Below are 15811 nucleotides of genomic sequence, written 5' to 3'. Positions count from 1 at the left end.
CACTTGCCCCACCCACCCCTCCCAGTTCTTTGAACTTGAAAGAGGCAGGGCATGAAGGGAGAAACCCCACCTTTTCTCTGTAACACAGAGTGAACTTGAGAATGTGTTGGGTATGGAGTGCCAAAAAATCGATCAACCACCCCGCCCCCTTCTGTGACCTCTAAAACATGTAGTCAGCTTGCACTGGGCGTGAGGGCTTCTTTGCTTTGTGATTTTGGGCTTAGGAATTTAATTGGCAACTGTCTTGAGTGAAAACCCTTTATTTACTATGCCTCTTTACTTCCATTCATATACTGACATTCTCTTACTGCCTCTTTCAGAAGTTCGAACCCAGCATTAATATGTGCCAGCAGGGACTAATGTCATTTGAAGGATTTGCACGGTAATTATCTGTGGATCACCTTGTTATCCATTAAAATCTGCTTTGCATGTCTTTTATGAAACACTCACTATGAATTTTAAATTTCTGTATCTCTAGGTTTTTGATGGATAAAGACAATTTTGCCTCCATAAACAACGAATCTCAAGAGAATGTGGAAGATTTGTTACTTCCACTGTCATATTATTACATTGAGTCTTCACACAATACATACCTTACAGGACATCAGCTTAAAGGAGAATCCTCAGTTGAGCTTTACAGTCAGGTATACCTAGTCAGCTGGCTGCTGCTATTTTTTAAAAAAACAAGGATTTGTTTGTTTATTTGGAAAGTCAAGAAGCATGGTATTTTCCTCATGTCTAAACCTAAATGTCCCAAGCCCCTTGCTTTCTAAAACATAGCAAAATATTATGTGTGGGAAAACCGCTTGTGTACACAGTTGTGCTGAGATGCTTTTTTATAATTTAAGCTTTGTTCTAGGGCAAGTGGGGTGGGTAGGTTTCGTTTGAGAGTTGTAGCATTTAGACACTATCCAGTCTGACCTAACCTGCTAAAATTAGACTTTCCCACAGGAAAGACTGAGCTAATATGTTAGTTCATTTAAATGTTAGAGTACAATTCAGAATAATGCAAGTTGTACTGAAAAGATTAGTCTGTAGTGAAATTGTTATTCATGAGAGTGTTTGTTCTAGGAATATTATATTATATAATAATTTAGACATTCTTTCCAAATAGTGGCCCCCATGAAAACAAAAATTGCTCTTCAGAGGTCTTCAGTTTTATATCTTGTACATGTTGGAGTTACATAATGTTTGGAAGAGTTTACAAAAGCAGCTCAGTGGAAATTTAATTCACACATCATCAACAGTGAATGAAACATCTACCTTATGAGGCCATTTCACACATTATGGCAAACTTAACTTTGACTCTTAGGGCCGAACCTGGCAATATTGCTGTTGTGTGATTGTGGCCTTTAAATGTAAATAGTCATGTGTGGCCCCAATCCAGATTCAGACCATAAAGGAGGGAGAAGAGCTTCAGTCCTTTGCCCCTGTTGTGGTCCCAATACAATACTCATACACCCACAGCTAATATTTGCCCCAGGACAGAAGCTCCCTTGCACACCTATGAGAGCTTTCCTCCCAGGTGGAAGAGCCGATGTGGGGGCCTGATCCAAATTGAAACTGTGTTGGGGGGAAGGGTTAAAGTCCCCCTCCTGCTAGTGTGATTCCAATCTCTATTGGGGCTCTGCACAGTTGCTCTTTACAAGAAACACACACAAGCCCCAATCATACGATAGAGACACACACAAGCCCTAATCATACGATAGAAGTATCATCTACTTTTGTTCCTAGGGTACACGTAGCAAGGAGCTACAGCCAGTTACATTTCCCTGACAGGTGTACCATTGCCATATATGTGTTTTCAAAGTGTTTATGTACAAGTGCTTGTCTCAAAATGATACACATTTGTTTGAAAACACATAAATCATAAAGGTACACCTGTCAGGGAGGTGTGATTGGCTGTGACTCCTTATGGAGTGAACAGTAGGGACCAAAATAGGTGATACTTAAATTTCATGGTTTACATTTTTCGATGTCATGAGAGTTTCACCTGGCCCTTTCTGCCACCAAAATAATCATCATCTGCAGTTACTTTCTTTATACATAATGACATGCTGACTAACACACTGCTGCTGTCTTCCAGACTAAGCCAGCACATGCATTTTTGTGTTTGTGTTTGTGAGATTATCATTATTCTCCCCTGCCCCTGGAAATACTCACTGCACAACCAGCAGAGCACTGGCATATCATTAGTTGGGATGTTAGCCAATAACTTCTATTCTCAGTTCCTGGTGGTTTTTGTTGTTGTTTTTTAAGTACATTTCTATACCGCCCCATTCAGAAGTCCCTGGGCAGTTCACAATCTAAATAACAACCATTAAAACCTCACCCCACCCCACTTTTCCTTTATTGCAATAAGGTTACACAATATAGACATAATCAAGGATGATAATAATGCATGTAATTATAACTAAAAGGAAAGGGAAAAAATCCCTTAACACAGTTTAACATAATAGGATACTGGACGACGCAAAAACAGGAGCACAGTTCAACTGCTGACAAAGAACACATATCAGTAATTCAGGAGTAGATTTGTCCTTCCAGTGTTGTATTATAATCCATTTTGTAACACCCCAAGCATGAAGAATCTACATTTCTTGAGTCATTGCTAAATTCCATATGCTGGAGATGTACTGGGGATGTACCCAACAACAATTAAAACTTTTAACACGATTAAAACAATTTAAAATACAAATAAAATCTCTGAAACCTGAAGCTTTAAAACTATAAACTAAAAGCCTAGCTAAACAGGTATGTTTTCAGGTCCCTCTTAAAAACTTTCAGAGAAGGTAAAGCACTGATTTCATTAGGAAGCACATTCCAGAGTCCTGGGGCAACTCTAGAAAAGGCCCAGTTCCGAGTCACTATCAACCGAGCTGGTGGCAACTGCAACCAGACCTCTTCAGTGTATCTTAATAGGCCAGGGTTGATGAAGAAGATAGTGTTCTTTTAAATACCCAAGCCATTCAGGGCTTTATAGGTAATAACCAACACTTTGTATTTTGCCTGGAAGCTTATTGATAGCCAGTGTAGTTATTTTTAAATGGATGTAATGTGATATCTTCGGGCAACCCTGGAGACCAACCTGGCTGCTGCATTCTGTAATTTCAGTTTCCTGGCTGCTGCATTCTGCATTTCAGTTTCCAAACTATGTACAAAAGCAGCTAAATGTAGAGTGCATTGCAGTAGTCAAGTTTGGATGTTACCAGCATATGCACTACTGTTTTAAGGTTTTTTATCTCCGGAAATGAAATAAATGAGTTTATCTTCTTTCTGACAGCAGGAGCTGTACTGTTTTATACTGATACTGTATCGAGAGGTATTAGGCTCTCACCTCAGAAAGTGGTACAGAATGTTGTCAACTGCATTGAATGTTTACAGCACTTTCAAGGGGGGGGGGTTAGCCTACTTATTTTAACCTTTCATAAGCTTACTTAAGGAAAGTAAGCTTATGAAATCACCTGGCATTCTGTGTGCTTGTGTATGTCCTTGTGTCTTCCTATCAACTTCCCAGTGCCTGGATTAATAAGAACCAAATTTGGTACAGTTGTAAGGAAACATAGGGATGCCTCAGTGGTGTAGTTTGTAATGTTGTCATCTACTCCAGTTCAAGATAGCTGACACACACATGTTTGAGGCACAAATGGGCTAACTTGTGAACCATCTAACTGATTTGAACCAAATTCGGTACAATTGAAGTGAGTGACCCATCAGGTCACTCACCTCAATGGCATAGTTTGTGATTATGTCATCCACCCCGATTAAAGATGGTGGATGCGTAAACGTTTGAAAAGCAAATGGACTAACTTGTGAACCGCCTAACCAATTTTAACCAAATTTGCTACAACTGTAGGGACACATAGGGATACTTCAATGGTGTAGTTTGTAATGATGTCATCTACTCCAATTCAAGATAGCAGACACATACATGTTTGAGGCACAAGTGGGCTAACTTGTGAACCATCTAATTGATTTGAACCAAATTTGGTACAATTGTAGTGAGTCACATGAATGGTGTGGTTTGTAATGATGTCATACACCCTGATTCAAGATGGCAGATGCCATCTTCTCAATGCCTGGACAAATTTGAACAAAATTTGCTACAGCTGTAGGGACACAAAGGGATGGCTCAAGGGCATAGTTTATGATGATGTCATTCACCCCAATTCAAGATGGCAGATGCATGAATATTTGAGGTGCAAGTGGGCTAACTTGTGAACTGCCAAATCGATTTGATCCAAATTTGCTACAGCTATAAGGACACAGAGAAACCTCAATGGCATTGTTTGTAATGATGTCACCCACCCCAATTCAAGATGGCAGGCAGACACATCCACATTTAAGGTTGAAGTGGGTTAACTTGTGAGGATGGTAATTATCAATTAAGATTTTAGTGAAAGGAAAGTAGGCAGATTAGTTCTTACCAGAACAACTTGTTTCTTTGTGTGTCAATTATAGAATGCTTGCTTTGAGATTTGGAGCTGCAAGCCCTTAGTGAAATGTGTTCTGTTTGCTTCTGATGCACTATAATGTTCTTTGTTACAGGTTCTCTTGCAAGGCTGTAGGAGTGTGGAATTGGACTGCTGGGATGGTGATGATGGAATGCCTGTAATCTATCATGGGCATACACTCACCACTAAGATCTCTTTTAAGGTATATAGAAATGATTGCAGTTCTTGAAAAGTATAAGCTACTGAAAGTCAGTTTTCAAGAGCACTGCTGGCTTATGACTTATGAAAGTTGTGAGGAGTGGTTTTAAGCCCAACAGATCATAAAACTAGGGTAGCAGGATTCCAGTGCCATTGTCAGAGACGTCCTTCATGGCATAGGATTCCACTTCAGCTGCAAGTGAATAAACCACTATTTGTGGCTCAGTATCTCAAGTACTGTGAAGTGCAATACTATACATGTTTACTTGGAAGTAAATCCCACTGAATTCAGTGGAGCTTATTCCCAAGTAAATGTGCATTGGATTGCATCCTTAATGTAGGAATCCACATCTTGTAAGCAAGCTTAATTTACCCACTGCAAAGTTTTAAGAAATAAAACAAGTTATATTTACACCCTTCTGTCTAGAACCAGCATGCTGAAGTCAGACTTCCTTCAATGATTTATTGTTATTATTAGTGAATAACATCAGGGGTGTAGCTTGGGGAGAGGGGGCCTGTGTTCGCCCTTCTTTCTGACAGCACCTCGGAGTGAGGGAGATAATGAAGAAAATAAGGAGGGGTGGAGCTGGGGGGCCCTCAGGAACTGGACCGCCCAGGTTCTTTGAACCCCTTCGCTCAATTATAGCTACACCCCTGAATAACATACTGCACAGCATCCTCCGGGCATCTGATACTATGTCTGACACAGCTGCACAAGAGTGCTATTGCACAAGAGTGCTATTGGACAAATGCTCGGAATTGCGCAAATGCATGATGGACTGCCATTGGAAATAATGGCCATCCATTGTGCAGTTCAGTTTATGCAATTTTGTGTGCTTGTGCAAGAGTGCCTTGCATAAAACATCGTTTTACTAGTATATAGCAGATCTAGATCGAGATCCATAAGAATGGGTATAGCACCTGTGCAGGATACTTGCAGTAGAATGTTGCAGCTTGTCGAGGCGACTGAGCACGCCTACAGCATGCTATGTAAAGGTGGGCTGGGCGCCATGTTCTTCAGTTCTTTTCTGACTGCCATTGTGTTCAGTCTTCAAGCTGTAGCTCCTCACTGGTAATAGTTCTTTATTGTGAGTTCATCTTCTTAAAAACAGAAACAGACTCTTTATCTTGGACTATTGATTTGGACATGGATTCTGGACTTCATTGGTGTTATTTTCAACTTTGACTATGATTTGGATAAACCTGAAATGGTTGAGGAGAAACAAAGTTTTAAGAGGTGTGAGGGGCTGTAATGCCAAGCTTCCCTCAAAAGACCTCCATGATCTATGTCTGATCTGCTTAGGGGAGGAGCATAACATCTCTGCTTGCAAGTTAGGTTTGTCTTTTTCTAAGCAGACGGGCAAAAATTGGGCTTTACGGCTTCGTGCTGCCATTTATGATGAGGTGTTAAGCCCTTTGAACCCCACCCTGCAACTTCGGCTTCAACTTCTAAGGGTTCAACATCAATTTTGACGTAGAAATCCCTTGAACCGATGTCTGTCTTGACATCGACTGCTTTTAAAAGTCCAAGGACTCCTTTGATGCCATGTCTGCCTTGGACATCAACTCATTTGAAGTCTAGAGACAAGTGGTCAAGATCAGATGATCATTCATTGTCTCTGCGACTGAAGAAGGTCAAGACTATGGACTTTATAAAGGAAAGGACACCGCCTCTGTCCGGCCTACAAAGTCTACCGCTATAATCCGCTATTGAGACCGACTGCCACCATTCAGCATCGAAGCCTTTGATGCTGAAAGCTTCAGCGTCGAGGAAGGAAACTCGACAATCTACAGAGGGACCAGTACGAGAAGCATCTCTCAGTATCGACCACCCTCCAACACCAAGCCTGTCGATGTTGAGAGCCCGGTCTCTGTCTCTGGCTCGCACTCTGATCGATTCCTCAGCCCCGCTGATACCTCCCAATCGACATTGAGAATCTCCATCGATGTCAACCTGTCTTCTTTCGATGCCAGGAGCTCAGGCTCCTGTTTCCATGTTGCACACGCCTATATTGTCGACCTCAAAGCAAGTGACCTTATGATGCCAAGCCTTGATACTGATGTTTGAAATCGAGGAAGAGGACCCAGTCAGAGATGCCATGTGGGACCTGGCCACTGCCCAGACTTTGCTTTCCACATTGGACTCAAACTCGAATGCTTCATCGACATCCACATTCAGAGGCTTCCCTCCATGGGCTAGTGATGTGGACACACCAAGGGAATCAAGAGCTGTTCAACCGGTTGGCCACAGTAGTCCTGTGCCATGTGCCCTGACTGCTGCCCATTTAGAGGGCTCCTCCATGGAATTCATGTGGTTTCTCACATTAGTCAGCTGCTGGTATGACTCTTGCTTCTGTGATGGGGGCTACATCCCTGGATTTTCCATACAACTTTCAGGAGGATCAACCCTGGAGATCCTCGCAATCTAAATCTTACATGCCACTACCTACTTCTGTGACTCCGTTCAATCTGTGCAAGCCCGGGCTAGTGGCGATGGGCCAATCCTGCCTATTAAATACCTTGCATATTATTATGCAAGGTATTTCTGTTGCTATGCAGAAAATCGTTTGGCCTCCTCTAAATATTTAGTGGACGCAGCCTCACAGACTATTTTTAGGGGTGTGGATATTCCCGCTCCTTAGGGCAAGACTACCATAGAGACTCAGACGTATGATCCGCCTTCACCAGTTCACTCACCATCTGATCATCACGGTTCCTCTGATTCTGAATCAGATCCTGATGATTCAGAGAACCTTGCTGATCCTCCAGTCAACATACCTCCAGCCACACATGTCTCACCTAATGAGGAAATGAAAGCGTATCACTATCATGTTAGAGAGATGGCTACAGATCTAGGTTTAGATCTCAGATCAGAACTTGCCACAATAGATAACCCCCGCATATAATATTATGATTAAATCTTAGTCTTCTTAACCAGTTCTTCCCATCATTTCTAGAGCAGCCAAATGTGCTTAGGAGGTGATCCATACCTCGACTCCCACTTATAAATGTTTAGAAAATTTATATCAAATTCAGGAGAAGGACAATGGGTACCTTCTGAAACATCCAGCTCCCAATTTGCTGGTCATCGACTGTGCTTCCTCTTCTGAGTTGGGACATCGCCATACTACCGCTGCAGAAAAAGAAGGGAGAAAATTGGATATTTGGGGAGGAAAGATCTACTCTCCATCCTGCCTATCCATTTAAATAGCAAACAAGTGCATCAGGGACCTGGTTCTCCATTTCCAACAGCACCCATCTCAACCAGCTCAACTAATTCAAAGACTCCTGGGAATCATGGTGTCGTGCAACACAGTGGTGCGATATGCCCTTGTTAAAGATGAGGGAGAAAATTGGATATTTGGGGAGGAAAGATCTACTCTCCATCCTGCCTATCCATTTAAATAGCAAACAAGTGCATCAGGGACCTGGTTCTCCATTTCCAACAGCATCCATCTCAACCAGCTCAACTAATTCAAAGACTCCTGGGAATCATGGTGTCGTGCAACACAGTGGTGAGATATGCCTTGTTAAAGATGTGCAAGTTATAACTTTGATTTCTGTCAGTCTTTCGCTCAAATATAGACAGCCAATGCCTGCGTCTAGAGATCCCAGGTCAGAATCTATGCTCACTTACCTGGTGGTCGAACTACAGAAATCTGTTGGAAGGGGTTCCTTTTCAGATGCTGACTCCTTTTGTTTGGTTAACAACATATGCTTTTCTGCTGGGCTGGGCACCCCACTGAGGGGAACATCAGATTCAGGGCAAGTGGACCCTTTAACAAGTGCAGTTTCATATCAATTTTCTGGAACCGCTGGCTATCTTCAAAGCGATGAAGCTTTCCTGACGCTTCTACAGGGAAAAGTAATAGAAGTGCAGTTAGACAATACCACTGCACTAGCCTACATCAGCTGTCAGGGAGGGACAGTGTCCTGGTTTCTTTGTGTACTCATTCTGCAACTATGGCATTGGTGCATCAGGTCTACCCGATAGCCATCCACATAAATGGTCTGGACAATGTCCTAGCGAACGACCTAAGTTGAGTTTCCCCACATCAACAGCAACACGAGTGGGAACTCAAGACAGATTATATTACACCACTCTTCACGAGTTGGATAAACCCAACTATATACCGTATTTTATGGACTATAAGACTCACTTTTTTCCTCGAAAAATATCTGCCAAAATTCAGGTGCGTCTTATGTGTTTTAACAGTTTAATATGTTAAAACTCTGAAAAACTGGATTAAAATTAAGGTGCGTCTTATAGTCCATAGCGTCTTATAGTCCGTAAAATACGGTATCTGTTTGCCACCTCAAAGAGCACGAAGTGCATTCATCTTTGCTCCAGGGTGGGTCACAACCTGCAATCGCTGGGGGATGCCTTCCAGTTGGACTGGCAGCAGGAGATCCCATATTTGTTTCCTCCATGGCCATTGATCAGCCGAGCGATTGCTCGACTTCTGACTGCTCCAACATCGTGTATCCTAATAACACCATGGTGGCCAAGGCAACCATGGTCTCCACAGGTACTCAAACTGTCAGGAAACTGTCAGGTAGTACTAAAGACTACCACAAGAGATAGATCTCCTAGCACTAAACAACGGCAACATCTTGCATCCAGATGTTTTCACTCTCCATCTAACAGCATGGCAAATCGGCTTTTGAGTAAGATCCTACTTAACCAAAGGAAGTCCTCCACCAGATGTAATTGCCTTGACAAGTGGCTCTGATTCAAATCTTATGCAAGAACTCATGGTTTTCTGTCTAAACAGGCTACAATCAGGGATATACTCCTCTACTCGATTGATCTAAAATCACGTGGGTTGGCTAATGTATCTAGCAGCACGCATCTAGTTGCATCTAGCAGCAAACTCTTCAAAACATCCAGGCTGTGATGGGAAGACTCTCTTTTCACACCCAGATAGTAAGGCTTTCCTGAAAGGCCTCATGAATTTATATCTATCCATTCACAATCCCATGGGACCATGGAGCATATTCTTGGTCCTTTTGGCTTTAATCGAGGCCCCATTTGAACCAATGGGTTCTGCATCCATCAAACTGATAATTTTGAAAACTGCCTTCCTGCTTGCCATAACTACAGCTAAATGGGTTAGTGAATTTACAGCATTGTGGATTGATTCACCATACACCAGGACCTATTCTGATAAAGTGCTAATGCGTATGGACCCATACTTTTTACCCAAGGTGGTATTTGACTTCCATCTTAACCAAGATATTATTCTTCCTATGTTCTTCAGGGACCTGTCCATGCCTTTAGAACAGGCAATGCATTCCTTAGATGAGCGGAGGGCACTTTTATATTACCTGGACTCACTAAGGGCTTCAGATCCACCAAGTGTTTGTTTGTAGCTTACAAGGGCTCTGTGAGAGGCTCCTGCATTTCCAGACAAAGAATGTCCAGATGGCTAGTTGAACTCATTGTGCTGACCTACAAGTTACAGAACGTGCAACTGCCTGAAGCAATCAAGGCCCACTCTACTCGTGTCTACGCTTCATCAGCTGCACACTTATCTGGGGTAACCTTCATGGACATCTGTAAAGCAGCAACTTGGTCCACTGAGTTACCTTTTCGTCAAGTATTATGCCATAGATGTGCGCTCTGCTGCCAAGGTGAGCTTCGGGAAAAATGTTTTGAAGCTGGTGTTTCAATAGCTACAACTGCAACCTCCTCCATTGGGATCTAGCTAAACACTCATTCATATGGATCTCAAAGGATCTCAATCCAGATAAACAAGTTGCTCACCTGTAACATGATCTGGTAGAGATCTGTCGACATCCATAAGACCCTCCCAAACCACCCCTCTGCAGTAGTGCTACGCTATGTGCATACTGAGAGTGCATGCTCCGATGATGAACACACCTGATTCTGGAATTGTCCTCCAAGGCAGTTTTCCAAGAACTGAAGAACATGGCACCCGGCCTACCTTTAAATAGCACTCTGTAGGCATGGAGGCGGGACTTGGTTGCCTCGACAAACTGTAGCATTCTACCATGAGGATAATGTGCAGGTGCAGTACCCATTCTTATGGATGTCGACAGATCTCAGATCAAAAGTTACAGGTAAGCAACCTGTTTTTCTTGAGATGCTCACAATGCCTGTGGGACACTGCACAGTATGTCAGTTATTATTATTGTTGTTACGCTGTTTTTCGACATAGAAGTCCTCAGCAAAATTTACATAGAACAATAATACGAAGATGAAATTGGTTCCCTGTCCCAATGGGGCTCATAATCTCAAAAGAATCATAAAGGAGATACCAGCAACAGCCACTGGAGAGCTGCTGTGCTGGGCCCAACAGGGGAAGTTTCTCTCCTTCTGCTAAATATAAGAGAGCCACCACTTTAAAAGGGCAGGATATCATGTGTTCTCCATGCCATAGAAGAATGAGATAATTCTGGTTCATTTTGGTTCTTACAGGAAGTAGTTGAAGCTATAGATCGCAGTGCTTTTATCACCTCTGACATGCCAGTTGTCATATCAATTGAGAACCACTGTTCCTTGCCCCAGCAACGAAAGATGGCTGACATTTTCAAGGTAGGTAATAAGAGACTATTCAGCAGCATGGCTCTGGATTTTAATCCAGTTTTCCATAATGCCTTGCATCTTATTGATCTTTCAGAATACATTTGGCGATAAACTGGTAACGAAATTTTTATTTGAGAGTGACTTTTCTGATGACCCAATGCTACCTTCTCCCCATCAACTGAGAAGGAAGATTCTACTTAAAAACAAAAAGCTCAAAGCACACCAAACTCCAGTAGATATATTAAAACAAAAGGTAAAATCTTTCTAAAAGGTTTGCAGTTTAAACTGGTTTGTGGGGGTGGGGAGTGGAGAGAATAGTAATTTATTGTTTAAAATAAATGGTTGTAGACAAATATGCAGTGATAACAGCAAAAGAAATAGCACTGGACAGCTATCTTATATAATTTATAATATAATTTTGATGTGTCCTAATTTCTCATTAGTATTTGATATACTTGGGGAAATTGGAAATTTCAGTGCAATATTCAGCTAATATGTCCTTTGAAAACTAAAAGTGTTACCAATTTTTGTTGTTAATTTAGAAATGACACTGAGTGGACTTTTTTAACTAGCAAAATTCTGTTTCTACTCCTCAGTACTGACAATTAAATGACAAATATTATATAGTTTTATCATATGGGGTCTCTCATATGTAAGCGTTTGTTTTTGTTTTAAAACAAACTCCAGTTGCCTGTTACATTTAAATTTGGGTAACTGCATTTCGTTAGCAAACCAGAGTTAGAACAAGCCAGGATACCTGTTTGATCCTGACTTGATATCTGGCCTGGTCTAATTCTAGTTAGTTAGCAAGCCACAGCTCCCAGAGTTCTTACGTAATGGAAAGCGAAAGCAGAAGCTTTCTCACTCTCCTTGCATATGAATGAGAGGAGGAAAGAGGGGAGTGCACAAGCCCACAGCTCCCTTAGGCTTGTTCACATAGTGCTAAACCATGTGCTAAAACCATGTATTGCTAAACCGTGATTTAGCAATATATCTGAACTGGGATACTGTTAATATATGTCCATATGTGCTCTTGCATTTAGGTCAAATTGCTAGATGAAGGTGATAAAGGTGTTTTTCTTCTTCTTGAAGTTACCTATTTTTCTCAAAGAGTTAAGCTAGATAACAAGGACAGTGAACATATATATTGAGAAGAAGGTAGTCTTTAGCTGTTTTCTAAATGAATATCCTATTTGTGCTTTTAAACTTTGTTTTAATGCTTCTAGGCTCATCAGCTGGCATATATGCAAGCTCAGGCTAGCAATGGCAATCATGTGGGAAACCTCTCCACTACTAATGAAGAAGAGGAGGATGAAGAAGATGAATATGACTATGACTATGAGTCTCTGTCTGATGGTACACAAATGCATTTTTAATAGTGTTATACTTTTGAGATGTATGGCATGGGCACAGTTTCAATCATAGCATCACTTAAAATTGCTTAACCAAAATCATTTTAGTTATACAATTCATTTTAATTGCATTAATTTCAAGCATTCATTAATACTGATTTGAAATAATATGAAAATATTTAAAGGAATGTAAAAAGAGCTTTGTTTTAGAACATAGCCTGCTGCATTCCTTATGTATAAACTCCCTAGTACTAATTGTCCCTGTTTCTGGGAACTTGATGTATGCAGTTGCATACATTTAAAATACTAGCATCAGAGGTGATACATCTATCTGATTAGGTTAAATATGATTAAACTGGAAGCTGCACAGTGCAAAACAAAGAGTAATATGATTTAATGTTTTATTGGGTACCTTCTTGCATCACAGTAAGTGCCCACTGGTTCATCTGGAGCCTTCCTGAGCCAGTTTCATGATGTATACATTAAGTTTGTATCTGTAAGTATAGTCAATATTCTCTGCCATATCTAGGGAAATTTCAGCTCCTGCCTGATTTCCACCTTTTCTTGAGTTTTCTGTTCATTCTACGAAGTCAGCTCTGTTCTGAGCTAATCTGAAACCGCTTGTATGAAACGATGAAATGACGACTCCTCATCTTCACGCTCTCTGTTTCCTAATAGATCGCATTTCCAGTGTTATTTCCCCATTGCAGTTCTTTTGTCAAGATCATAGGTCTACAGAAACTGAATGTAATTTTCATTTCTCTGGCTTTACTTCTTAATTTCCTTTACTCTTATTCCCTTTCTGACTCTGTTTTCCTGTAGCTGATGTCCTTAATGCTTCTCCTGCTCCTAACAGCCAGGAAGGTAAAAGGCCACTTGGTCAAACATCGTAACTGCATGAATCTCAGCACTGCATTTCTAGATAACCTTGAATTTCACACATTAGTAAAACACAGTTTTGCATACTTTGCATTTCACATGTTAGTAAACCACAATTTTGCACTTCAGTCACATTCCATTACCTTTTATGGGTGATCTCATATATTTGCATGTGCTATACTAGTTATACATTTAGACACTCCAGCTAGATTGACATTTGAATAGTTTACTGGATAACTTAGGGTTTGTATATTGATTCATTTGGACTGCAAACAGTGCATTATAATGTGCAGTCTGATTATTAGAATGGAGTGTAAATTGCAGTTGCAATGTCTTTACTACACTTCAGTTGTATAATGTTTACTTTCCAGATAACATTTTGGAAGATCGATCTGAGAATAAGTTAACCATTGATAAGCTGCAATTTGAATACAGTGAAGAAACTGCCAAGAGAATAAAGAAGACTGATAGCACTACATACAACAATAAAGGAAAGGTAGGATTCATTGATCTTTCCCTCCCAAATTTACATTCGTACTTTAGGGATGGCTTGTACTGCAGATCTGGAATTCACTAAGAAAAACAGAGGCTTATGGTATCTTAAAAGATCAGGAGCATCCGTAGGAGGGTGCGGGGCTGGGGGTGAGTGGCGATCTCCCTCAGCCGCACTCCCCCCTCCCCCGGCCTTTAGGAGTGCGGCACTAAGGAGTTGAATCCCCTCCCTCCTTGTTCCAGCGTTCCTTGCTCAGACATTTTAAAGCTGATGCAACGTGCCTCTTCTTTATTTCTGTATTTTTGTAGCTTTTGTAGGCAAGAGCCTTTTAAAATAGATGCATGAAGCCAACAGTGGAAGTATTGGATATACTGAGAGACCTTAAAGGCCAAGTTGAAGACAGATCATCCTGGAGAGAATCTATCTATGTGGTCTCTAAGAGTCAACACCGACTTGATGGCACTTAATCAATCAAACAAACAAACAAACAAACAAACATATAAACTGCATTGTTTTATGTACCCTTTTTGAGAATTTTAAAAACTTCCCTCTTGTCCCATGATCTTGTCCAATCAGTTGAAGCTAACATTGAACTAGGCATGATATCTCATGGGTTACATAGGGGTCTGCATCTTTCCTTCTGGGGATTTTCCTCCATTGTACCTCAACCCATATGCACATATTGCTTCCCAATTTGCTTAATATATATGATGAGTAGACTGTGGTCTATGAAAGCTTATTGTGCACTTAACTATTTATGTTGATTTTTGCATGTGACTTTAGCTGCTATTTTCTCCCTCTTGGTGTTTTTTTTAAATTTGTTTTTAATTTTTATTTAAAATTACTAGACACCATTACAATACATTTATAAAAACCATCATTAAAAAGAAAAGAAAAAACAAGAAACCCAAGTTTAAGACTACAAGACATTAGACACATAACACTCTACAACGTCAAAGTCATTCTTAAAGAAATACATCTTTCCAAACATGAATTAATTGGGTTGTTCCCTCCCTACCATAATTTTTATAGTTCAAAAATAATAATAGATCCTGCCAAATCATAATAAAAGATTGGGATGGAATTATGCCTTTTCACATTTTTAAAGAATAAGTCAGTTTTTTGGCAGTTGCAATATACCAGAGTTTGTTATACCAATCCTCTAGGGATAACACACCCGCTTTCCAATTTTTGGCTATGATCAATCTAGCTGCTGTCAACGTAAAGGACAGTAAATCTTTAGATTTTAGTGTCTCTGATTCCCCTGAAAAAAATACCTCTAACAATGCAAGGGAGCATCTGGCTGAATCTGCTGGCCAGTGATTTTCACCATCTCTATAAAAACCAATTCCTAACTCTTGGACAAGTCCACCATAGATGGTAGTAAGTCCCCTTTTCCTTCCAGTCATTGTTCCAGCATTTAGCAGACGTGTTCTTTGCAATATGTACTAATCTCACCGGAGACATATACCATCTATGGACTATTTTCATATAATTTTCCTTAAATTGAGCTGAGACTGAATATAAAGATTTACTAGTCCAGACCTTTTCCCATTCTCCTTCGTGAAAAGCTCTTGACAAATCTGGCTCCCAGACTAGTCTGAACTCACCAATGTTGGGTAGGCAATGTCAGGGTCTCTTCACAGCAAAACGTTATCTGCCCAAATTCCGTTGTAGGTTATGAAGGTGAATGTCAAGTGGTGGAAGGAACTCAACATTTCCACCCAGCATTGGTGGGCTTGGATGACATGGAAGAGGCTGCAGTACTGGTAGCGCATTCTGAGAGCTGGTCTTGTGGTAGCAAGCATGACTTGTCCCCATAGCTAAGCAGGGTCTGCCCTGGTTGAATATGAATGGGAGATTTGATGTGTGAACACTGCAAGAT

At 40.9% G+C, this 15811-nt stretch overlaps 1 protein-coding gene across 9 annotated transcripts in view; it reads left to right on the top strand.

Annotated features, from left to right (window-relative positions):
- The window catches only part of PLCE1 (phospholipase C epsilon 1), a 256592-nt gene that overhangs the window by 206921 nt on the left and 33860 nt on the right, over positions 1 to 15811 (top strand). For 7 of the 9 annotated variants that reach the window (XM_053305927.1, XM_053305933.1, XM_053305931.1 and 4 more), the window contains 8 exons: positions 321 to 382; positions 479 to 644; positions 4549 to 4656; positions 11095 to 11211; positions 11297 to 11455; positions 12429 to 12558; positions 13377 to 13418; positions 13805 to 13929. In XM_053305927.1, the coding sequence (XP_053161902.1) occupies positions 321 to 382; positions 479 to 644; positions 4549 to 4656; positions 11095 to 11211; positions 11297 to 11455; positions 12429 to 12558; positions 13377 to 13418; positions 13805 to 13929 (909 nt within the window). The remainder of the gene's footprint in view (positions 1 to 320; positions 383 to 478; positions 645 to 4548; positions 4657 to 11094; positions 11212 to 11296; positions 11456 to 12428; positions 12559 to 13376; positions 13419 to 13804; positions 13930 to 15811) is intronic. The other 2 variants (XM_053305934.1, XM_053305932.1) reach the window with 1 other exon arrangement.

This window comes from Hemicordylus capensis, chromosome 3 (genome assembly GCF_027244095.1).
Source record: "Hemicordylus capensis ecotype Gifberg chromosome 3, rHemCap1.1.pri, whole genome shotgun sequence".
NCBI classification, from domain to species: domain Eukaryota; kingdom Metazoa; phylum Chordata; class Lepidosauria; order Squamata; family Cordylidae; genus Hemicordylus; species Hemicordylus capensis.
Note: the sequence above shows the minus strand (reverse complement) of the source record. Positions and strands in the feature narration are given on the sequence as shown.